At 48.5% G+C, this 25,102-nt stretch overlaps 1 protein-coding gene across 1 annotated transcript; it reads left to right on the forward strand.

Annotated features, from left to right (window-relative positions):
* Positions 1-1,631: 1,631 nt before the first annotated feature.
* LOC123122251 (protein ROOT PRIMORDIUM DEFECTIVE 1-like) lies at positions 1,632-14,804 on the forward strand. Its single transcript, XM_044542405.1, has 3 exons — positions 1,632-3,424; positions 11,198-11,344; positions 11,456-14,804. Exon 1 carries the CDS (start codon positions 1,680-1,682, stop codon positions 3,069-3,071), a length of 1,392 nt encoding a protein of 463 aa, XP_044398340.1. The 5' UTR covers positions 1,632-1,679; the 3' UTR covers positions 3,072-3,424; positions 11,198-11,344; positions 11,456-14,804.
* Positions 14,805-25,102: the final 10,298 nt, after the last annotated feature.

Here is a 25,102-nt window from a genome sequence, read left to right on the forward strand (position 1 = left end):
AAAGAAAACATGCCAAATCCATAAGTCATGTGATGCCACAACTCTTCTAGTATGATGGTGACCTCTCTGGTGTGACCTTGATACATTCCCCAAAGACCGTTGGGGCAGTTCTTCCATTGCCAATGCATGCAATCAATTGATCCGAGTATTTCTGGAAACCCCCTTGCCTCTCCAATAGCCAACAACTTCTCTGTATTATGTGCATTTGGTTCTCTGAGATACTCAGGTCCAAACACCTCCACCACGGTGCGGGAACACTTGACAGTAATCTTCAGGCATGTGCTCTCCCCCATCCTGACCATCTCACCAACGACATCTGTAGCAGTACCAAGTGCAAGCATCCTCAGAGCAGCCGTGCACTTCTGCTTGCCCGAGAAAGAGAGTTGGCCGCAGGAATCCCTTCTGAGCTTGAAGTAGTGGTCGTGTGTCTCCACTCCCTCCACAATGCGCAAAAACAATGTTTTCCGCATGCGAAACGACGACGAAACCATGGATCATCTGGAAAAGTATGTTTGGGAGCAAAGTAGTCATTGTCCAATAGCTTTGCTCCAGACACTCTGTCCTGATTGATCACTCTTCTCCCTTTGATTGAGCCCTTAAAGTCGAGAATATGCTCCACTTGTCGGTCCATTTCCTCTTGCATGCTCATGAGCATAGTCATGTCCACTTCTTCGTTCAAATCCGACGAATCGAGGAACTCATCTTGAATCATTTGGTCAAGCTCCGCCAGTCCATACTCCTCGTCCGACGAATAATCGGAATCCATCGTTTTACGTAACAAAATCACAAAAAATCCGGTCGGACAATGTATCGAACACATCAAGCACAAGGCGGAGCCAGAGAGTTGCTGGACGTACCACGGTGGCGTCCGGGTCGGCGACGACGGGAGGGCTCTTCCAGAGCTGGCGGCGGAGAGCCTGGTAACGATTGTGGAGCGGGCGCGGCGGCGGAGCGCGGAACGGATGGCGCGGAGGAGGAAGAAGAGAGAAGATAGCAAATGGGTCTGGCTGGTCTTCATGGTGGATTTGGTGCAATTTAGGATATGATCGGGCTATCGGGTCCGACGTGGCGTGCGTGCCTGGGCGCTCCCATATCCACCCCATATTTGTACTAGATATGAAGGGTGCCGGTTAGCCCAGGCGTTTGAGAGCCATTTGAGAGGACCGTCTGGGTCAAAAAATCGTGACTGAACCCGGGCATACGAGGCGGGTTTAAGATGGCCGACCGTAGATGCTCTTAAAGAGCGTTAATATTGTTGATGCCTATCAGGGTTTGTTTTGGTTACTGAATCAAACTTTATGATTTGTAAGGACCAGCTTTGACTTTGTGATCTCCTGGCAATAATTTTTCCATTTTATCTAACTCATTTACAACATCAATTTAAGAAACGTTCGATCTGAAAATGTGGTTATCACATCTCAAATTCATATTGCCCGAGAAGACACCAAAGCGTCGAACAAAATATATAATCTAGCATGCTGAATATTACAATAAAACAATATAATATTTCCTATTTTTTTATTTTGAGCCGATAGCGCATCTGGCGGCCTGCGTTCGGCCGCTCGCTCGGGAACAACGGCATCGCGCGCGCGCATTTCCTAGCACTCGGCCTCTCCTCCTCTCTCTTTCACTGGTCAAGCGGCCCAGCCCAGCCCACCCAAAACCATCCACAAACCACGATGCTCAGTCGCATCGCCGCAATGCGGCCGCCGCCGCGCGCGGTTGCGGCGGCGCTCGTCGGCGGGGCCGACGCCGGCTACTCCTCCAAGTCCACCTCCCTTCCCCAGAAGCAGCAGCGCGTCCGCGACCACGCCTTCGACGGCATCATGGAGGTGCAGAAGCGCGTCCGCCGCTTCCTCGCGCTCCACGCGCTGCTCCTCTACGCCGCCACCCCCACCGCGCCCTCGGGCGCCTTCTCCGCCGGGGGCAGCGGCGCGGTCTCCGTGCCCTTCTCCCGCCTCGGCGCCCTCTCGCGCCGCCAGCTCCGCCTCGCGCCCCTCGACGCCGGCAACTTCATGCTGCGCCACCCGCACGCCTTCCACCTCTTCCTCCACCCCGTCCACCGCATCCTCCACGCGCGCCTCACCCCGCGCGCCTCCGCCGCGCTGCGCCTCGAGGCCGACGCCATCGCCTCCTTGCGCCCCGGCGCCGTCCTCCGCCTCCGCAAGCTGCTCCTCCTCGCGCCCCCGCACCACCGCCTCCGCCTAGAGCACATCCGTCTCCTCCGCCGCGACTTCGGCCTCCCCGACGACTTCGCCGACTCCATCATCCTGTCCAATCCCGCCCTGTTCCGCCTCACGCCTGACGGGTTCGTCGAGTTTGTGCCCTCCCCTGACGATCCACCCGACCTCACCGTCGCCGCCGTCGAGCGCTCCCGGGAGCGCCACTACCGCGAGCACCGCGCTCCCGGTGCCGGCGAGGAGGACGCGCGCTTCGCGTTCCCCACCCGCTTTCCGCCGGGCTTTAAGATTGGCAAGTATTTCCGCATTGCAGTTTGGAAGTGGCAGCGCCTCCCCTACGCTTCCCCGTATGCGGACGTCTCTGGCCACGACCTGCGCTCACTTGAGGCACAACGCCGCATGGAGAAGCGTGCTGTCGCTGCTGTCCATGAGCTGCTCTCTCTCACAGTCGACAAGCGTACCACGCTAGAGCGTCTCGCGCTCTTCCGCGACGCCCTTGGTGTGCCAAAGAAGATTAAAGAGTTCTTGCGTAAGTATCAGGGGATATTCTACATATCAACAAGAGGAAACCAGGGGAAGCTGCACACTGTGTTCCTCCGGGAGGCATACTATAAAGGGGAGCTTTTAGATTCCAATGAGATACATGACGCAAGGCGGAAGCTGGAGGAGCTGCTCTTGATGAGCCGAGAGAAGGCGAATTTGGATCGTATGTTCACCAGCATGGGTCGTGGATGGGATGAGCTTGGTGGTGGTCGTCGTGGAGGAGCAGAATTGAGGGAGAAGTTTCTTGGGGATGCAGGTGGCAGAAAGAGGAAAGTTGGTGCTGGCATTGATGACGATGGTGCCGATAGTGGGGAGGACTCAGGAGTTGAATCACTCTACATCGAATGAGGAACAGAATCATACAATGACACTGAATGTCATATAGTGAAGCCTGAGTTCTGAATCTGGCATGGGAACCATATTGGAGGATTGATTTATCATGCTAGCATCTACACCATGGTGTAGTGATCTTGATCGATAAGAGAGTGTTATATTCTGAGGTGAAAATTTGAGTGAGAGGTCTTATCCTAAACTTGCGGACACTATGAATTGGGGAAGTTATCACCCTCAATGCTGCCATGCATCTGCACTAGAATGGTTGATGGAATCTTCATTTGCTCAGCATTATGTGAAGGGACAAAGACACAAGCAAGAGAACTCCTTTCTGCCCCCAAGCTAATTTGATCAGTGTCATTTGACTTGTGAGTACTCTGGATCTATTTCATTCATTTCTCCCATGGAAAACTGTTTGTGTTACGGATGGAATATCACCATAGCAACGTCCTGTCATTCAGTTCTATGTTTTGCAACATATTGTAACCAAACAATTGATACTGTAAATAAAATCAGAAATGCTATTTTTTCCCTCTGTTGTTTGGCTTCATTCAGACTAAAAATCGAGGGGGCATTCGGGATTTCAGCCGTGGGAATGTGGGATTGCTGCTCCATGTTTTGTGTGTTGTTTTTCTCGTGCACATGGTGGCATAGCAGAATTTTCATGCAGGCAGCTCATGCTAAGGGGGCATCAGGGTTGCCGCTCATGATGAGGGCGTCAGAAAACATCCCAGTGCTTTGGTGATGTTTTTGTGTCTTTTGGTCAGTGCTTGAACACATGTTTTTGCAGCAGGGGAGTTGAGAGCTATGCATTCAGCCACTTTTTTTTCCATTTTCAGTTGAGACGATAAGCAGCTTCGTTGTGGGTTATCTTGTTAGTTTTTTTAATGTAATTCAGTGGTGATGATGTTCACTAGTATATAGTTCGGAGAAAATTATATCGGCTTAAATATCAATTTTGACAGGCCACTTATGATGTAAGTTCAACAATTCAGTATTATATTTTCTCTCAAACAATTAATTTCCTATTAGTTTTCCTCTTGCTTTGTTCATTTTGGTCAGGCGTCAAATTGTTGATCTGCTTCGCCTAGTCATTCTTAGTTCTAATCAATCTAGATTATCATTGGTTATAGTCTGTTTTAGTCAGAATTAGCCTTTTTCTTAGTTCTAGCCATACTAGATGTGCTCTGCTTATTTCCTATCTAGTTCTAGTTCAGACCAGATGAAAAAAAGGAATGAACAATGTATCCAGATCTCCTATGCGTAATCATACATAATTCTAGTCAGACTATATCATCTTAAGTTTTGCTGTTTGTACTTTGTACTAGTTAGACTAGTACACTAGAAGCTATCTTCAGTCTGGCTGACAGATAAATCCAAACTTAGGTGGAATTCTAGTCTTGTTCAGTATCTATGTTTAATATATATTTTCGGTTTCTATTGCTTTTTTTTGTGTGTCCATTTTTCGATGTTCTGTCGCTATCTAGGGTTGTCCAGATCTGAATCACAATTCAAAACCATAACAGATAACAACTTGTCAGTATTACTGTTATCTGACAAACTGTTCTAATGGAGGGGCACTGGGATCAATGGGGCGCTCCTGTTGTCTCCGGTCACGCGACTCACACACGCACACAACGGTGGGTCCCTCCGCAGGATTGCCAAGTCACTCATGCCAAGTGGCCAGGTGTGACATTCTCCCCCCCTTAAGACTGACCTTCTTCCTATGAACTTGTCCCCGAGTCCTCCCAAATGGCTGCTGACGGGAAACGCTGCCGGAGCACCTCGTAATCTTCCCATGTGGTGGTGGCGGCCGGCGAGCCCTCGCCCCACTGCACCTTGACCTGCATGATGGCAGCATTCCCGCGCTTCATCATGCGCCGTTCCAGCAGCTGTGTTGGTGCCGCCGACGACACGGAGAGGTCCGGCACGCGCGGCAGCTCTGCGTACACCGGCGTGTAGTCCGGTGTGAATGGCTTGAGCTGTGAGACGTGGAAGACTGGGTGCACCTGGCTTGCTGGCGGCAGGTCAAGCTTGTACGCCATGAGGCCGATCTTCTCGAGGATGGTGTACGGGCCGAAGAATTTGAAGGCGAGCTTGGCGCAGGGCCGGTTGACGACCGAGCGCTGCGCGTAGGGCTGCAGCTCCAACAGTACTTGCTCGCCGACTTGAAACTGGCGCTCCGTGCGATTGTGATCGGCCTGCTTCTTGAAACGGCGCTGAGCGCGCTCCAGCTGGACGCAGATGTGCTCCGTGTGCGCCGCCCAGTCCATGTCCTCGCCGGCGTGCTCGTCCACTGGCCAGGCCGGCATTGTCCCGAGGTTGGCCTCCCTCCCGTAGAGCGCCTTGAATGGAGTGCAGTTGAGCGAGGCATGGAACGTAGAGTTGTACCAGAACTCGACCATGGGCAGCCAGCGACGCCACTGACGCGGCGCGTCGTGCACCGCGCATCGGAGATACATCTCCATGCACTGGTTCACGCGCTCGCTCCGGCCGTCCGTCTGCGGGTGGTACGCGGTGGAGTAGAGCAATTTGGTGCCCGCGCCGGCGAACAGTTGCTTCCACAGGTTGCTGGTGAATACCTTGTCGCGGTCGGAGACGATCGAAGTGGGAATGCCGTGAAGCTTTACAACGTTGTCCCAGAACGCCTTCGCCACTTGCGGTGCATGGAACGGGTGGCGCAGGGGAACAAAATGGGCGAACTTGGTGAACCGATCCACCACCACCATGATCGTGTCAGCTCCGTCCGACACGGGCAAGCCTTCCACGAAATCCATCGTGAGATCCTCCCACGGCGCGGTCGGCACTGGAAGAGGTGCCAGGAGTCCTGCCGGCTTGCAGTGCTCGTGCTTCGCCTGCTGGCAGATCGCGCACTGCTGCACAAATTCCTCGACGTCGCGCTTGAGACCGCGCCACTCGAACTGCTTGCGCACGCGCTGGTACGTCGTCGTGGCGCCGGAGTGGCCACCCACCGCGCTGTTGTGGAGCGCGGCGTTGGCGCCAATCCACAGGCGACCCTGGCGGCGAATGACACCGCGATGCAGCTCGTAGCCGTCGTCGTCCGGGCTGGCCAGGGCGAGCTTCTGCAGGCGATCTTGTGCATCTAGGTCTGTGGAGTAGGAGTTGAGCACTTCCTGCAGCTAGGCCGGCTGGCACGTCGAAAGCGCGGCCAGGTCGAGTTGCTTGCCAACGCGCGACAAGGCATCGGCCGCGCTGTTGTCCAGTCCCCGCTTGTACTGAAACCTGAACTGCAGTCCCACCAATTTCGCCATGGCCTTGCGCTGCAGCTCGGTCTCCAGGTGCTGTTCGCCCAGATTGCAGAGGGACTTGTGGTCCGTGAGGATGTCGAAGGGGCCGCGCTGCAGGTACGGGCGCCATTTGTCGATCGCCATCATCACCGCCAGAAACTCCTTCTCGTACGTTGAAAGCTGCTGATTGCGCACTCCCCGGGCCTTGCTAAAGTAGGCGACCGGGTGGCCTGCCTGGACGAGCACCGCGCCCACCCCTGTGTCGCACGCGTCCGTCTCGATCGAGAACGGCTTGTCGAAGTCGGGGAGCGCGAGCACTGGCGTGGTGACCATCGCCGTCTTGAGCCGATCAAAGGCCGCTTGAGCTTGCTCCGTCCAAGCGAAGCCTTTCTTGGTGAGCAGCTGTGTTAGCAGCTTGGCGATGATGCCGTAGTGCGGCACGAATTTTCTGTAGTAGTCGGTGAGGCCCAGAAACCCGCGCAGCTCGGTGGCGTTCGTCGGCGTCGGCCATTGTTCCATCGCGCTCGTTTTCTCCTTGTCCGTGGCCACGCCCTCCTTGGAGATCACATGGCCGAGGTAGTCGATGTGATCGGCGGCGAACGTGCACTTGGACTCCTTGACGTAGAGCTGGTGGGCGCGAAGGAGCTCGAAGACGACACGCAGGTGCTCTAGGTGCTCCTCCATGGTCTCACTGAAGACAAGAATGTCATCCAGAAAGATGATCACAAACTTGCGCACATACTTACCAAAAATGGCGTTCATCAGGCATTGGAACGTGGCCGGCGCGTTCGTGAGGCCGAACGGCATGACCCGGAACTGGAAGTGGCCGTGGTGCGTCTTGAACGCCGTCTTGTACTCGTCTTCTTCGCGCATCCTGATCTGGTGGTAGCCGGCGCGCAAGTCTAGCTTGGAGAAGACCACGGCACCGGCCAACTCGTCGAGCAGCTCATCGATAATGGGCAGGGGGAACTTGTTTTTGATGGTGGCGTCGTTGAGGCGGCGATAGTCGACGCAGAACCGCCAGGTGCCGTCCTTCTTCTTGACCAGCAGGACCGGCGTGGCGTACGGGCTCACACTGTGCGTGATCACGCCGGCATCCAGCATTTCCTTGACCTGGCGCTCGATCTCGTCCTTCTGGAGCGGCGAGTAACGGTATGGGTGCGTGTTCGCGGGAACCGCACCCTCGACCAGGGTGATGGCGTAGTCGTACTGGCGGTGTGGAGGCAGCCCCTGCGGCGCCGCAAACACGTCGGCGAACTCCTCCAAAAGATCAGCGAGCGGTGTCTGACTGGCACACTTACGCCGTGGTGGCCGTGCGCGCCCGCACGTGTCCACCATCGCCATTGCCCAGACGTCGTTGCCCGCGATCATCTTGCGCAGCTCGTTGGGTTTGATCGCCTTGAGGGTGGTGGACGCTTTCGTGGGCACGCCCCAGAGTGTGACCTCTTCGCCGTCGTGGGTGAATTTGACCCACTTGTCCTGCCAGTGACACGTCATGGGACTGTGCTGGGCAAGCCAGTCCATGCCCAGGATGCCGTCGTAAGCGCCAATGTCCAGCTCGTGCATCGGTGTGGCGAACGTGTGCCCCTGCATCCACCACTTGAGTTCGGGCACGATACAGTTGCAGGTGAGACGGTCACCGTTGGCAACGCGCACGTCCACCCACGGCATCTCTTCCGTCGCCAGCCCGAGGCGATCGACGAAGGACTTGTTGATGAAGCTGTGTGAACCGCCCGAATCGAGAAGGAGCAACATGACCTGGTTGCCCACCAGCGCGCGCAGGCGGATCGTGGTCGCCGAGTCCGTGCCATCCAGAGCGTGCGACGAGAGGAGGCAGCATTCGGGGGCGTCTCCAGCCGGAGCGGGCGGCTGCGCGGCTGGTCCGGGGTCGTCGAGCAGTTGCAGGGCGTGGATGGTGTCGTCGGAGAGCACCTCGCCGTGATCACCGATGCTGATGGTGAGCAGCTGGGCGGGCTGGGCGCACCGGTGCTCGCGCGAGTAGCGGTCGCCACACTTCAAGCACAAGTTATTGGCACGGCGGTAGTCGCGAAGTTGCCGCTCGCGTGCGTAGTCGTCCGGTGGGGCGCGGTTGGGCGCGGCCGCTTGTGGTTGTGGAGGAGGCGTCGCCGGTGGAGGCCGTCCCGCTGGCGTGATGCGTGGGCGTGCGCGCGTCGTGCCTAGTTCCTCCTCTTGAATGCGCGCCAATACCGACGCCCTGGTGATGCTCGAGGGCGCTTGGAGCCGAACTGGGGCGCGTAGCTCGTCCTTCAAGCCCAGGATGAACTGGGTATTGATGGACGGATCTAGCGCAAGCAGATGGTACATTTGCTCGTCGAACGCCGCGCGATACTCGGTGACCGTGGCAGTCTGGGGAAGCTGCAACAGCTTGTGCATGACCACCTCAAACTCGTCGGCGCCGCACGGCGGACGTGAACACTTCCCAGGTGATGCCGCGATGTGTTTGACGAAATGCTTGCAGCCAGTGCGCAGCTTGGCCTTCGATGTACAGCGCCGCGGTGGCCACCCAGCTGTGTTGTGCGACCTTGTAAAGCTCGAAATACGCCAGGCAGCGATCCAGCCACAGGTACGGGGCGGAGCCATCGAACCGAGGAAATCGTGCTTCGGTGGCTTGTGGTAGTCGTTGCCGTAGTAGCCCGCTGTCGGAGAGGCAACGGCAGCCGGGGCGGTGAACCCGCCCGAGGGGGCCACTGGAATCAACGGAGGGCGATGGTCTCCGAGGCGCGCGTGCGCGGACGCAGGGCAGCCTAGTTCGGCGGCCACGCGCGGCGAGTGAGGAGGCGGCGGAGGCGGAGGTGGTGGTTGTTGCGTAGCGGCGGGCTGGTGAAGCACGGTGGTGACCGATCCCGATGGCGATGCAGAGCCCTCCACCGTCTTGCGGGTTGTGTCAACGTCGGCCTGGGTCAGATCGATCTGCCGGGCGAGTCCACGCACGTCCTACGAGATCTGCGCGTTGAAGGCGGCCTGAATCTCGATCTGCTTGTCGTGGACCGCCTTCTGCTCGTCCATCTTGGCGAGGAGAGACTCAAGCATCTTGGTGATGTTGCTGTTACTCTCGTCCATGGCGGCCAGCACCTGACGCGTCGCCGCCGAAGCTTTGGAGGGCGCCGTCGCCTCGCTTGGAAGAGATCGAACCCCGCGACTGATTTTGGGTGCGCTTGCCGGAGCAGCACACACCGGCGCGGTGGATGTTACCGATCTTCAACCAGCTCGACGGGGAGAAATTTTTTTGGGCGAATTTGGCTCTGATTACCAACTGTAACGAACGGGAGGAGAAGGGGATCGAGAGGGGGTGAGAGCAGCACGAGAGAGACTTGGGGAGGAAGAAGAACTTTACTTCCAGAGGAAGGATTAGGTGAGAGGTTTGAACTGGTCACATCACACCCCCACAACAGCCACAGGCGGCCAGCATATAAGCTCACGCGACTCACACACGCACACGACGGTGGGTCCCTCCGCAGGATTGCCAAGTCACACAAGCCAAGTGGCCAGGTGTGACAAGCTGACTTCATTTTCAGTGAAATGAGAAATATACATTCCCAATAAATACTGTCATTTGCATCCCTTTTTAGTATAGGCAGTCAAAGATTTTTTTTTTTGAAATTTAAATAAATGAAGAAAATGCACTATCTTGTGCATCAAACAAAGGCCAATGTGTTTTCCCACAATTGAACACCAGTTTAAATAATACTATCTCCCTTCGCTAATAGATGATGTTTTGGACAGGAGCAGTGGGCACAGTATGCAATATGTAACTTTGACTGTTAATTTCATTACAGAAATGTTAAGATAAACTATAAACTTATCATATTATTAAAGTATTTTTCATGAGAATTTCTATTATAGTTATAGCATTATCACCTAAGCAATCTGAATATATGTTAGCAATATTCAAGATTCCAGCAGTCTGACTGCACAGTTTCTAGGGCATCATCTATTTACAAACAGAAGCAATAGCTTATATGAACTATTTGTTGTAACATGGAATTCACTCCCTGCAATAATTTGGTGCCTTGCATGTATGACTTTTGACTGAGCGATTTGAGGTAACGTTGATCTTAGGGAAAAGTAAGATTAGCTAGAAATAATCCTTGTAAATTTAAAAATTCATTTAATAAGGGTCTAGTGTGTACAGGGTTTGTCCCAATAACCTTATTTATTCTGTTAAGGGAACGCTTGACTCTTTGGATCCTTTCATGTGTGTACTGTCTGTGTGTCAGGGATTGGGCTGTTAGTCTAGGCCTTAATTGTTACCCAAGATACTGAGGTTCTGCAAGGTTTATCTGACTAACATTCTTTAACTATCTAGCACTCACGCTGTTTGTTTTAAGTCCGGAGGGATAGCTGACTAGTCTGTAATGATAATTCGACTGTAGTTTGTAGCTTCGGGCTTCTCAAAAAGCAGAAAAAGGCTGCTGTAGTAGTAGGACAGTAGGATTGTTTCTGTTAAATTGCACTCTGCAACTGCAGAGCAACTATATCAGCTTAACCGATCTTTCAGAACATTGCTCTCAAGTTCTGAATATCTACAGTCCATGGACTAACAAAATTGATTGATTTACTTTCCTGTTCAGAAAAGCGCAAAACAGCAATTGTGCATATGTGTATGTGGCATTATTGCTGTCTGTTCTCCATGTCGATGCAATGAGCCAAGGTTGTACATATTAAACGAACAACAGACAGTGCAAAAGGCACTGTTGAAAATACAAAACAACTATATACCATGATGTGTTCTTCTTTCAGTCTAGAACATAATGATGAAGGTTCTTGTAGCGCTGTAGTCGGCCCATGGCAACTGGGCTGATATGTCTTCTGTTGTCACTGTCCTGCCTGTGCACCCTGAACAAGTGAACATGCTAAACTGACCCTGTGTAGGAGGATCTATTCATCTGCATATCTGTTGAAGGCTCTGAAGTGCAACTTACAAATTATTGCAAAGCCACTAGTTGGCGCATGATGTCATCCACTATTTGCAGATTATATGTCAACTATTTACTGCCGCACCGCAGATGTTTTAATTTAGTAAGTGATGGCATACGATTTTGGATTTGTTTTGTATTGTTGACAGGGTCTGTTTTCAAAGTTCTTGTACTGCTATTTCTTAAGCATGGAACATGTCCCAATTTGATGCAGTTTGATCCAAGTTCTGAACTGACTTCCTGTCAGCTTGCCACTCGAGATTGTCAGACCTTCCAAATAGTAAGTGTTTGATCCTCTAGTAGTAATAATAATATTGTCTTGCATATATCACCAGAGAGTGCTTGTCAGTTTTCATTTGGCCTTCTCGTGCGATGATATTTACTATGCTTGCATTTGCTATGTGCTTGTTAGCCTAGGCACTTTAATAAGCTGGGGTTCTGTTAGATTTTTTGACTAATATCGTTTAACTAGCTCCCGGTCATGTTGTTTGTTCCAAGTCTGAAGGGATAGCTGACCCAAGAATAGGACCTGCAACCCATGCAACCAGGAATTGTAGTAGTTTAGCATCTTACCTGACCTGCGGCTACATAATCCCAAGCAGATCTAACCTTAGTATGAGATTCACCGAGAGGAAGAATATTGCTTTTTGGTGATTAATTGGTCATATGTCAGATGGTTTTTTTTCTTTCTGTATAATCAACCACCCTATACCATTAGTTACATATGCAATGATAATTCAACTGTAGTTTGTAGCTCAGCCTCCAGGCTTGTCAAAAGGCAGAAATTGGCTGCTGTAGGAGTGTTTCTGTTGAGTTGCAGTCTATGACTGGTGAGCAACCATACCAGCCTAATCACCTTAACTGATCTTTCAGGACATCGCCTCAAGTTGACATCTACAGTCCTTGGACTAACGAAAATGATTGTTTCATTTTCCTGTTTAGAAAGCGTGCAAAATAGCAAATGTGCACATGTGTATGGGGCCTTACTGCTCTCCGGTTTCCGTGTCGATGCAGAAGCAAGATTGTACATATTAAAAGAACAATCAACAACCAGTAGAAAAGGCACTGTTGAGAATACGGAACAATTATATACCATGCCGACTTCTTCTTTCAGTCTAGAACGAATGATGAAGGTTCTTGTAGCGCTGTAGTCGGCCTTATTCGGCTATGGTAGATGGATTATCTTGTGCTGTCACTGTCGTGCAAGTGCACTATATGCTGAGCAGATGAACGTGCTGAACTTAACTGACCCTGTCTAGGTTCTGTTCCTCTGAATATCAGTTAAAGGCTCTGAAATGCAATTTACATATTATTGCAGATCCACTAGTTGGTACTCCCTCCGTCCCAAAATAAGTGTCTCAACTTTGTACTAACTCTAGTACAAAGTTGTACTAAGGTCGAGACACTTATTTTGGGACGGAGGAAGTACTCGGTATCATCTACAGTTACAATGTCTGACATTGTCTGCAAAAGATGCCGTCGTCTTTTGGTTACTCTGTGCTGCCCTGCAGATGTTTTAACTTCCTAAATAATGGCTGTTCAGTTTTGGATTTTTTGTATTGTTGACCAGGTCTACTTTCAAAGTTTTGCACCAGTACCACTGTTTGAGCATGGAACAGGTCCCGATTTTATACAGGTTGATCCGAGTTCTGAAGTCTGAACCGACTTGCTGTCAGCTTGCCACTTGAGAGTGTCAGCCCTTTCCTCCAAATAGCAAGTGTTTGATCCTCTAGTAGTGACAATAATATTGTCTTGCATGTATCACCAGAGAGTGCTTTGTCAGCTTTCACTTGGCCTTCTCGTGTGATGGAGCTTATTAATTCTGCTTGTGTTCGCCATCTACTCTTCTGTCTTTTTTTTCTTTCTGAAAATCTGTTTGTTTGCTAGTGTTGTTAGATGCTTTGTAGTTAATGATCTGTTTCGCTATCATGTACCGATGGCAGGCAGCATGGGGTTCAAGTGCACCACATTGTACATCAATCAAGCTCAACCCACATTTATGATGTGAAAGTGCCGCAGAAGACTGAAATGTACAAGATGGGTGCTATCCAACTGACATACAGAGGTCAGTCTCGACCAGTCCAGATCCTTGACAATTAAGCATTTATACCAACTTTGCTTTCAGTTCTGGACTCATTTGCCCTCTATTTCCCCTTCAGTCCGTTCTGTCTTTACTTCTTTGGGGGAAAGCACTAGAATTAGCTTCACTTTTAGGTGACTCAAGTTTGTACTAACTTTAGTACAAAGTTAGTATAAAGTTGGGTCATCTATTTTGGAACGGAGGGAGTACGTGCCAAAGTCGTATATATACCCTGTTATCTAATTGGTTTCTTCTAAAACATCATGCCGTGCCTTGTTGTCTGGAGTTGAGCTAACTGTGCTTCCTGAATGGTCCACAGCAAGGAGGGGTGTGATAATATGCTTTACACTGCATATTTGATCGATCTGGACATAATCTCAATGAATGCTGCCTGCATTAGCTTGATTTTCTTGGCCTACAGGTTGGTGGCACTGCAAAAGCACAGTTAGGCAGGTCTGATTACTAAAGTGTGCTAATTTGCGGTTAAGGGTGTCGCGTTAGGCAGGTCTGTCTGGTACGAAAGAGATTAATTGCCATTGCTATCAAGCCTTTCCAATTAGGTGGGTTGGGTTGATCCAGGGCCGTGTTTGGTTCAGGCAAATCCATCATTGGAGGCTATTAATTGACATTAGGTGCGTATCACTAAACCCCCTGACTGTTACAGCTCATCTCACCTTTGCTGGGTTTTGCCTGTTCAGTTGTGAAATGAATGCAAATTCTCCTGAGGGGCAGGCCTTGATCTGTGGGAAGGTGAGGGAGGCCAACTCTGTAATGCTTGCTCCAAGGTCGGTCAGTCAAGGTCTTGAAGAATCTGACGTCGAATGCACCGTGCCACGGCTAAAAGGGCGTCATTGCGGTGCTCGGGAATCTTTGTTCGATTCAAGTCTCCTGCAAATGTCATCGATGTTTGGTTCCAGAAGACCGAAGTTGCCGGCGACGGACCGTCCGGTCTGTTGCATCTTACACCGGACTATATCACCGGTTTTTCTCGGAGAAGAATGGAGACAGGATAAAACGGACGGTAACGCCGGCTGGTCCCAGGTCTTGAACCTCTTGGTCGATAGCCGTGAGGATCAAGGCGTGAGGTGCTTCACCGGACACCGTATATTCCATAGACCCCCTCAAATAAAACAGAGAGTATATTCCAAAGTCTTCCTCGGAAGCCTAGATGCTGTCTGCTCCAAAGATCAACTGTCTCGTCTCAGTCGGCTCGTCCTTGTGGCCTAGGTGCTGCATCAATAATGCCTGACCAGTAGCCCCCTGGCTTCTGATGCATTCACGAAAGCAGTGGGTGCAACAGCTTTACTGTAATTGGCAAAAGCACGGAAAAAAGATCCAGGAAAAGGCAGATGAAGGTTGTCATTGAAGTTTCCATACGTTTTGTGTTTTTGGAGATAATTCATGTTCTTTATGGACCTGGCCATTACGTTCAGCTACATATATAAAGGAAAATTTAATAAACTATGCTCATTACTATGAGGAATAATAAGGTGGCGACAGCCGGCTCCGATTTGGATTGCCCAGCCACCGCTCTGGTTTGGCAATACGTACACAAAGTCAGAATTACAATGCCCAAGGTTTTGGCAATACAGATCTATTGGCGGTATGTTATGTTGCACGTGCAAGTGTGATGAGCTACCAATTTTTTCTCAAGTCAATAATGCATTGATGTTAAGATATCAAATGTTGTTAATGACGCTAGGTTCCTAGTTTTGAAGGCATTGAGTCCGAATTTATCTCTTTTGATCATGCTAAAGCTTCAAGATAAGTGTTTTTTTAGAATTGATTGGTGTGGCTCCAGGATCGAAGATATTGTTTCAGTTAAATTTAGAAATATAAGCTCTTGGTGGCTTGGTGTACCTGTATTTTCTCTCTGAAAATTCTCTAGAACAAGCATTGCAATTTGATTTTGGCCTTGGGACATGTAATATGTAGTAGTAGTAATGTTTGAGGGTTGCATGCTTCGGTGCTAAATTTGCATCAGCGGTTGACGTTTCTTGAGTGATTATAACTTGTGGAATATGTTGTCTCAAACTATGGAATATGAGATCTGCGTTTAGGAGCAGCCAAGGTGGTTTCTTTTTGTTGTACACTCCAGTTTTATTCTTGTGTGCATCACACTGGTTCATAGTCTGGAACATTCAGTCTTGCTTGCTCTATGTTTTTTCGATGTCCAGGGGCCCAATTACAGTGAAGTTGTGTTGTTGCGTTTAGGTGCTGTATCCACAACTTTCACCAATAACAGCACTGGAGGTCTTGAAGAACGCAACAACACAATTAGGGCTACCAAAAGCTCGTAGCTCGCGAGCTCAATGCACAGTCGAAAGCTCAGCTCATTAGGCCAACTCCAATGCGGCGACCCGTTAGGCCAACTCCAATGCGGTGACCCATTTTGTCTATCCGTGTCCGCTTGGGTCGAAGCGGACAAAAAACGCGGCCCAACGCGCCGACGCAAACAGACGGTTGTCTATTTTTCTGTCTGCCGTGACCCATTTCCGGCCCAAATTTGGGCCGGTTTGTGTTGGCATAGATGCGCACGACGCCCACCCTTGTCCTCCCCCTAGCCCACCCGCCGGTGGCACAACGACCTTTCTTTCCCCTTCCCCTCCACACTCGATCTCCCACCTCGCCGCCCTCGTCGTCACCACCTAGTTTCGGTTGTGACGACACCACCGAGGCACGGCCGCCGCATCCACCGAGGCACGACCGTCGCCACATCCACCAAGGCCGGCGTCTATGACCGCTCAGCGCCGTCGTCGTAGCACGAGAAGGGACGCCTACAAAGGCTCGTGGGAACAGCCCTCGCCTCCACGATCACCACCGGAGGGCATGGACGTCGACATGCCTGCTGCCCTTAACGACCGCGCCTTCACCACGATCGACTCTATTCCCGCCCGCAAGGTGTTTGGCCTTTTGCCCACAAGGTACCATGGTTGACAATGATGATGAGTTTTTTTCAACAATGTCATATATTCGCCAGATCCCCCGCAAAAAAAGTCATATGTTCGCCAGATGATTCATCGTCTGACGATGAGGACTTTGTGGTTGCTACTATGGTCGTCAATGAGCACATTTCTAGGATGCGGCCAATGTTTAGGGGATCAATGCTCTGGCCTTGAATAGTAATAGGGAGAGTGGCCATTGCCTACTATGTAGCGATTATTTCCAGTGCACGTCCCCACTCTACAATGCCAAGCTTTTCCAGCGACGCTTCTGGATGGCTAGACATATGTTCAACTGTATTCGGGAGGGAGTGGTGGACTATGATGATTATTTTAGATGCAAGAATGATGCCCTCGAAAGGGTTGGCTTCTCCTCTTATCTGAAATGAACTACAACTATCCAGATGCTTGCTTACGGAATTCCTGGTGATCTTGTGGATGAGTATGCCTAGATGAGTGAGTCCACATGCCTTGAATCATTGTATAGGTTCTTTGTATAGGTTCTGCAAAGCTGTGGTTGCAGTGTTTGGCCCGGAGTACTTGAGAGAACTAAATATTGCAGATACAACCCGGATGTTGGCGGTCAATGAATCCAGAGGCTTTTTCAGGAATGCTTGGTAGCATAGATTGTATGCACTGGAAGTGAAAGAACTGTCCATTTGCTTGGCAGGGGAAGTATAAGGGGCATGTTAAAGCTTGCACGGTCATATTTGAAGTTGTGGCATCACAAGACCTATGGATTTGGCACTCTTTCTTCGGCATTGCAGGTTCTCACAATGACATCAACGTGCTTCAGCGGTCTCCGGTGTTCACATGGTTTGCAAAAGGCAACTGCCCAGAGGTCAATTTTGAGGTCAAATGTCACCACCACAACAAGGGATACTACCTAGTTGATTGTATCTATCGTCAGTGGTCAACTCTTGTGAAGACAATCTCCAGGCTGGTAGGAGAGAAGCGAGCTAGGTTTTCCCAAGCACAAGAGAGTGCTAGGAAGGATGTGAAGTGTACTTTTGGTGTGCTCTAATCTCGAGGGGCTATTGTTCGATACCCTGCCAGAACATGGAGCCAGCGCAAGATGTGGAATGCGATGACTACTTGTGTGATCATGCACAACATGATCATAGAGGATGAGCGTAATGATAGCATCTACGACCAAGGGTTTGATTACGAAGGTTGAAAGGACGTGGATGTCGCCTAGAGGGGGGGGGGTTGAATAGGCCGTTTAAAAATAATTATGGTTTAGGCTTGAACAAGTACGTAATAAAATTAGCATTTAATTTGTTAAGCACAAAACCTAAATATACTAGGCTCAACTATGTGCACCGACAACTTATGCTAAACAAGATAAACAACTATGTGATAACAAGATATATAACTTCAAGCGCGAAGGCTATCACAAAGTAAGTGCATAAGTAAAGAGTTCGGGTAAGAGATAACCGAGGCACGTGGAGACGACAATGTATCATGAAGTTCACATCCTTGCCGATGCTAATCTTCGTAAAAGCGGTGCGGGGGCACAATGCTCTCCAAAATGCCACTAAGGCCATCGTATTCTCCACACGCTCTCGCACAATGCAAGGTGTCGTGATTCCACTAAGGGACCCTTAAGGGCGTTCACCGAACCCGTACAAATGGCGACCCCTGGGGGTGGTCACAGAACCGTACAAATTGCTCGGGGCAATCTCCACAACTTAATAGGAGACCCCAAAGCTTGCCCGAAGCTTTACACCACAATGATTGAGCTCTGCGACACCACCAACCGTCTAGGGCGCCCAAGCAACCAAGAGGCACAAGCTCTAGGGTGCCCAAACACCCAAGAGTAATAAGCTTCTCAACTTTCACTTCCATGTATCACCGTGGAGAACTCAAACCGATGCAATTAATGCAATGGCAAGAACATAGGAAGTGGTCAAGTCCCACACTCTCAAATCCCACCAAAGCAACGAAAGTTGTGGAGGAATATGAGAGGAAGAACAAGGAGAACACAGAAAACTCCAAGATCTAGATCCACAAGGTTCCCCTCACTAATAGGAGAGATGGATTGGTGGAGAATGTATATCTAGATCTCCTCTATCTTTTCCCTAAAAAAAGATGCAATATAATGGGAGGAATAGAGAGAAAGCAAAGCTTTTGGAGGTCAACAATGGAGGAGAAAGCTTGCTCAAAGTCGTTGGGGGCATTGGGGAAGAAGACCCCCTTATATAGTGGGAAGAGAAATCCAACCCTTATGTTCTAGAACTGCCTTAAGCGGTACTATCGCTCGGGGAGCGGTACTACCGCTAAGTACAGGGTAGTCACCGAGACCCACTAAGGACCAGCAAGAACTGGCGCGGTAGTATTGCCGGAGCGGTACTACCATCTTAGATAAGCGACACTACCGCGAATTAGCCAGTGGGTAAGAGAGACTTCCATGGTAGTGTGCGCGGTACTCTAACGGAAGTACCGCGCACGTGGTACTGCCGCTGGATCAAGTGGTACAACCACGAATTCAAGAAGGGTAATATAGAAATCCACGGTAGTGTGCGCGGTACTCCAGCGGAAGTACCGCACAAGTTGTTGGGAAACGTAGCATGCAATTTCAAAAATTCCTACGCTCACGCAAGATCTATCTAGGAGATGCATAGCAACGAGAGGGGGAGAGTGTGTCCATGTACCCTCGTAGACCGAAGCGGAAGCGTGACAACGCGGTTGATGTAGTCGAACTTCTTCTCGTTCCGACCGATCAAGCACCGAATGTACGGCACCTCCGAGTTCTGCACATGTTCAGCTCGATGACGTCCCTCGAACTCTTGATCCAGCAAAGTGTCGAGGGATAGTTCCGTCAGCACGACGGCGTGGTGACGGTGATGGTGAAGTGATCCACGTAGGGCTTCGCCTAAGCACTACGTGAATATGACCGGAGGCGTAAATTATGGAGGGGGCGCCGCACACGGCTAACAATTGTTGGTATGTGTTCTAGCGGTGCCCCCCCACATATATATGGGTTGGAGGGAAGGAGAGGCAGCCAAGGGGGCGCCCCAAGTAGGAGGAATCCTACTTGGGCGCCTCCCCAATTCGGCCTCCCCCTTTTCCATAAGTTCCGGAGGAGGAAGGAAGGAGGAGGGAGAGGGAAGGAAGGGGGAGGCCGAATCCCTCCCCTTCCTTCTCTCTTCCCCTCTTTCCTTCTCCTCCTATTTCGGCCTATATGGGGGCGCACCAGCCCCTTAGGGGCTGGTCTATCCCCTTCTTGGCCCATTAGGCCCATATAGTTGCCCGGGGGGGGGGGGGGTGCCCGGAACCCCTTCCGGTGACCCGATATGTACCCGGTACCCCCAGAACACTTCCGGTATCCTAATATCATCGTCCTATATATGAATCTTTACCTCTCGACCATTTCGAGACTCCTCATCATGTCCATGATCTCATCCGAGACTCCTAACAACATTCGGTCACCAAATCACATAACTCATATAATACAAAATCGTCATCGAACGTTAAGCGTGCGGACCCTACGGGTTCGAGAACTATGTAGACATGATCGAGACACCTCTTTGGTCAATAACCAACAACGGAACCTGGATGCTCATATTGGTTCCTACATATTCTACGAAGATCTTTATCGGTCGTACCGTAATGACAACATATGTTATTCCCTTTACTTGCCCGAGATTCAGTCGTCGCTATCTTCATACCTAGTTCAATCTAGTTACCAGCAAGTCTGTTTACTCATTCCGTAATACATCATCCGGCAACTAACTCATTAGTCACATTGCTTGCAAGGCTTATTATGATGTGCATTACCGAGAGGGCCCAGAGATACCTCTCCGATACTCGGAGTGACAAATCCTAATCTCTATCTATGCCAACCCGACAAACACCTTCGGAGATACCTGTAGAGCATCTTTATAATCACCCAGTTACGTTGTGATGTTTGATAGAACACAAGGTATTCCCCTGGTATCCGGGAGTTGCACAATCTCATAGTCAAAGGAATATGTATATAACAGGAAGAAAGCAATAGCAATAAAACTGAACGATCAATATGCTAAGCTAACGGATGGGTCTTGTCCATCACATCATTCTCCTAATGATGTGATCCCGTTCATCAAATGACAACGCATGTCTATGGTTAGGAAACTTAACCATCTTTGATTAACGAGCTAGTCTAGTAGAGGCTTACTAGGACACAGTGTTTTGTCTATGTATCCACACATGTATGAACTTTCCGGTTAATAAAATTCTAGCATGAATAATAAACATTTATCATGATATAAGGAAATATAAAATAACAACTTTATTATTGCCTCTAGGGCATATTTCCTTCAGTCTCCCACTTGCACTAGAGTCAATAATCTAGTTCACATCGCCATGTGATTTAACACCAATAGTTCACATCTTTATGTGATTAACACTCGCAGTTCACATCGCCATGTGACCAACACCCAAAGGGTTTACTAGAGTCAATAATCTAGTTCACTTCACCATGTGATTAACACCCAAAGAGTACTAAGGTGTGATCATGTTTTTCTTGTGAGAGAAGTTTAGTCAATGGGTCTGTCACATTCAGATCCGTATGTATTTTACAAATTTCTATGTCTACAATGCTCTGCATGGAGCTACTCTAGCTAATTGCTCCCACTTTCAATATAGATCGAGACTCAGAGTCATCCAGATCGGTGTCAAAGCTTGCATCGACGTAACTCTTTACAACGAACTCTTTATCACCTCCATAACCGAGAAATATTTCCTTAGTCCTCTAAGGATAATTTTGACCGCTGTCCAGTGATCTACTCCTGGATCACTATTGTACCCCCTTGCCAAACTCATGGCAAGGTACACAATAGGTTTGGTACACAACATGGCATACTTTATAGAACCTATGGCTGAGGCATAGGGAATGACTTTCATTCTCTCTCTATCTTCTGCCGTGGTCGGGCTTTGAGTCTTACTCAACTTCACACCTTGCAACACAGGCAAGAACCCTTTCTTTGACTGATCCATTTTTGAACTTCTTCAAAACTTTATCAAGGTATGTGCTTTTGTGAAAGTCCAATCAAGCATCTTGATCTATCTCTATAGATCTTGATGCCCAATATATAAGCAGCTTCATCGAGGTTTTTCATTGAAAAATTCTTATTCAAGTATCCTTTTATGCTATCCAAAAATTCTATATCATTTCCAATCAATAATATGTCATCCACATATAATATCAGAAATGCTATAGTGCTCCCATTCACTTTCTTGTAAATACAGGCTTCACCATAAGTCTGTATAAAACTATATGCTTTGATCAACTCATCAAAGCATATATTCCAACTCCGAGATGCTTGCACCAGTCCATAGATGGATCACTGGAGCTTGCACACTTTGTTAGCACCTTTAGGATTGAAAAAACCTTCTGGTTGCATCATATACAACTCTTCTTTAATAAATTCATTAAGGAATTCAGTTTTGATATCCATTTGCCCGATTTCATAAAATGCGGCAATTGCTAACATGATTCAGACAGACTTTAAGCATCGATACGAGTGAAAAAATCTCATCGTAGTCAATACCTTGAACTTGTCAAAAATCCTTTTGCGATAATTCGAGCTTTGTAGATAGTAACACTACCACCAGCGTCCGTCTTCCTCTTGAAGATCCATTTATTCTCAATGGCTTGCCGATCATCGGGCAAGTCAACCAAAGTCCACACTTTGTTCTCATACATGGATCCCATCTTAGATTTCATGGCCTCAAGCCATTTATCGGAATATGGGCTCATCATAGCCTCTTCATAGTTCGTAGGTTCGTCATGGTCTAGTAACATGACCTCCAGAACAGGATTATCGTACCACCCTAGTGCGGAACGTGCTCTGGTTGACCTACAAGGTTCGGTAGTAACTTGATTTGAAGTTTCATGATCATTATCATTAGCTTCCTCTCTAGTTGGTGTAGGCATCACGGGAACGGTTTTCTGTGATGAGCTACTTTCCAATTCGAGAGAAGGTACAATTACCTCATCAAGTTCTACTTTCCTCCCACTCACTTCTTTCGAGAGAAACTCCTTCTCTAGAAAGGATCCATTCTTAGCAACAAAGATCTTGCCTTCGTATCTGTGATAGAAGATGTACCCAACAGTTTCTTTTGGGTATCCTATGAAGACACACTTCTTCGATTTGGGTTCGAGCTTATCAGGCTGAAGCTTTTTCACATAAGCATCGCAACCCCAAACTTTAAGAAACGACAACTTAGGTTTCTTGCCAAACCATAGTTCGTACGGTGTTGTCTCAACGGATTTAGATGGTGCCCTATTTAACGTGAATGCAGCTGTCTCTAATGCATAACCCCAAAACAATAGTCGTAAATAGGTAAGAGACATCATAGATCACACCATATCTAATAAAGTACGGTTACGATGTTCAGACACACCATTACGCTGTGGTGTTCCAGGTGGCGTGAGTTTTGAAACTATTCCACATTGTTTTAAATGAAGGCCAAACTCGTAACTCAAATATTTGCCTCCGCGATCAGATCGTAGAAACTTTATTTTCTTGTTACGATGATTCTTCACTTCACTCTGAAATTCTTCAAACTTTTCAAATGTTTCAGACTTGTGTTTCATCAAGTAGATATACCCATATCTGCTCAAATCATCTGTGAAGGTCAGAAAATAACGATACCCGTCGCGAGCCTCAACACTCATTGGACCGCACACATCGGTATGCATTATTTCCAATAAGTCAGTGGCTCGCTCCATTGTTCTGGAGAACGGAGTTTTAGTCATCTTGCCCATGAGGCACGGTTCGCAAGTATCAAATGATTCATAATCAAGTGATTCCAAAAGTCCATCCGCATGGAGTTTCTTCATGCGCTTTACACCAATATGACCTAAACGGCAGTGCCACAAGTATGTTGCACTATCACTATCAACTTTGCATCTTTTTGGCATCAATATTATGAATATGTGTATCACTACGATCGAGATTCAATAAACCATTTATATTGAGTGTATGACCATAGAAGGTTTTATTCATGTAAACAGAACAACAATTATTCTTTGACTTAAATGAATAACCGTATTGCAATAAACATGATCCAATCATATTCATGCTCAACGCAAACACCAATTATTTTAGGTTCAACACTAATCCCGAAGGTAAAGGGAGTGTGCGATGGTGATCTTATCAACCTTGGAATCACTTCCAACACACATCGTCACCTCGCCCTTAACTAGTATCTTGTTCATTTTGCAACTCCTGTTTCGAGTTACAAATCTTAGCAACTGAACCGGTATCAAATACCGCTACTATGAACACTAGTAAAGTACACATCAATAACATGTATAACAAATATACCTTTGTTCACTTTGCCATCCTTCTTATCCGCCAAATTTTTGGGGCAGTTCCGCTTCCAGTGACTATTTCCTTTGTAGTAGAAGCACTCAGTTTCAGGTTTGGGTCTAGCTTTGGGCTTCTTCACGGGAGTGGCAACTTGCTTGCCATTCTTCTTGAAGTTCCCTTTCTTTCCCTTGCCCTTTTTCTTGAAACTAGTGGTCTTGTTAACCATCAACACTTGATGCTCCTTCTTGATCTCTACCTTCACCGATTTCAGCATCGCGAAGAGCTTGGGAATCGTTTTCGTCATCCGTTGCATATTATAGTTCATCACGAAGTTCTAGCAACTTGGTGATAGTGACTAGAGAACTCTGTCAATCACTATCTTATCTGGAAGATTAACTCCCACTTGATTCAAGCGATTGTAGTACCCAGACATTCTGAGCACATGCTCACTAGCTGAGCTATTCTCCTCCATCTTGTAGGCAAAGTACTTGTCAGAGGTCTCATACCTCTCGACACGGGCATGAATCTGAAATAACAATTTCAGCTCTTGGAACATCTCATATGCTCCATGGCGTTCAAAACCTTTTTGAAGTCCCGGTTCTAAGCCGTAAAGCATGGCGCACTAAACTATCAAGTAGTCATCATACCGAGCTTGTCAAACATTCATAACGTCCGCATCTGCTCCTGTAATAGGTCTGTCACCTAGCGGTGCATCAAGAACATAATTCTTCTATGCAGCAATGAGGATAATCCTCAGATCACGGACCCAGTCCGCATCATTGCTACTATCATCTTTCAACTTAGTTTTCTCTAGGAACATATCAAAAAATATATAGGAGCTATATCGCGAGCTATTGATCTACAACATAGATATGCAAATACTATCAGGACTAAGTTCATGATAAATTAAGTTCAATTAATCATATTACTTAAGAACTCCCACTTAGATAGACATCCCTCGAGTCATCTAAATGATTACGTGATCCAAATCAACTAAGCCATGTCCGATCATCACGTGAGATGGATTAGTCTTGTATGGTGAACATCTCTATGTTGATGATATCTACTATATGATTCACGTTCGACCTTTCGGTCTCCAGTATTCCGCATGTGCAAAACTGTCTTGCACCCGTTGTATGTGAACGTAGATCCTATCACACCCGATCATCACGTGGTGTCTCAGCACGACGAACTGCCGCAACGGTGCATACTCAGGGAGAACACTTATACCTTGAAATTTTAGTAAGGGATCATCTTATAATGCTACCGCCGTACTAAGCAAAATAAGATGCATAAAAGATAAACATCACAAGCAATCAAAATATGTGACATGATATGGCCATCATCATCTTGTGCCTTTGATCTCCATCTCCAAAGCACCGTCATGATCTCCATCATCACCGGCTAGACACCTTGATCTCCATCTGTCGGTGCAACAAACCCTAGGTTTGTTGTCCAGACTGTGCACAGGCACGTGATCAAGATTGAAGCACTAGCCCAAGTCAGAGTACAAGAGACTAAGAGATTCGAAGGACCAA

The sequence above is a fragment of the Triticum aestivum genome, chromosome 5D (genome assembly GCF_018294505.1).
Source record: "Triticum aestivum cultivar Chinese Spring chromosome 5D, IWGSC CS RefSeq v2.1, whole genome shotgun sequence".
NCBI lineage: Eukaryota > Viridiplantae > Streptophyta > Magnoliopsida > Poales > Poaceae > Triticum > Triticum aestivum.

What these genes read in the sequence shown, in the direction of transcription:
- LOC123122251 (XM_044542405.1), top strand. Translation starts at nt 1,680, where the DNA reads ATGCTCAGTCGCATCGCCGCAATGCGGCCGCCGCCGCGCGCGGTTGCG.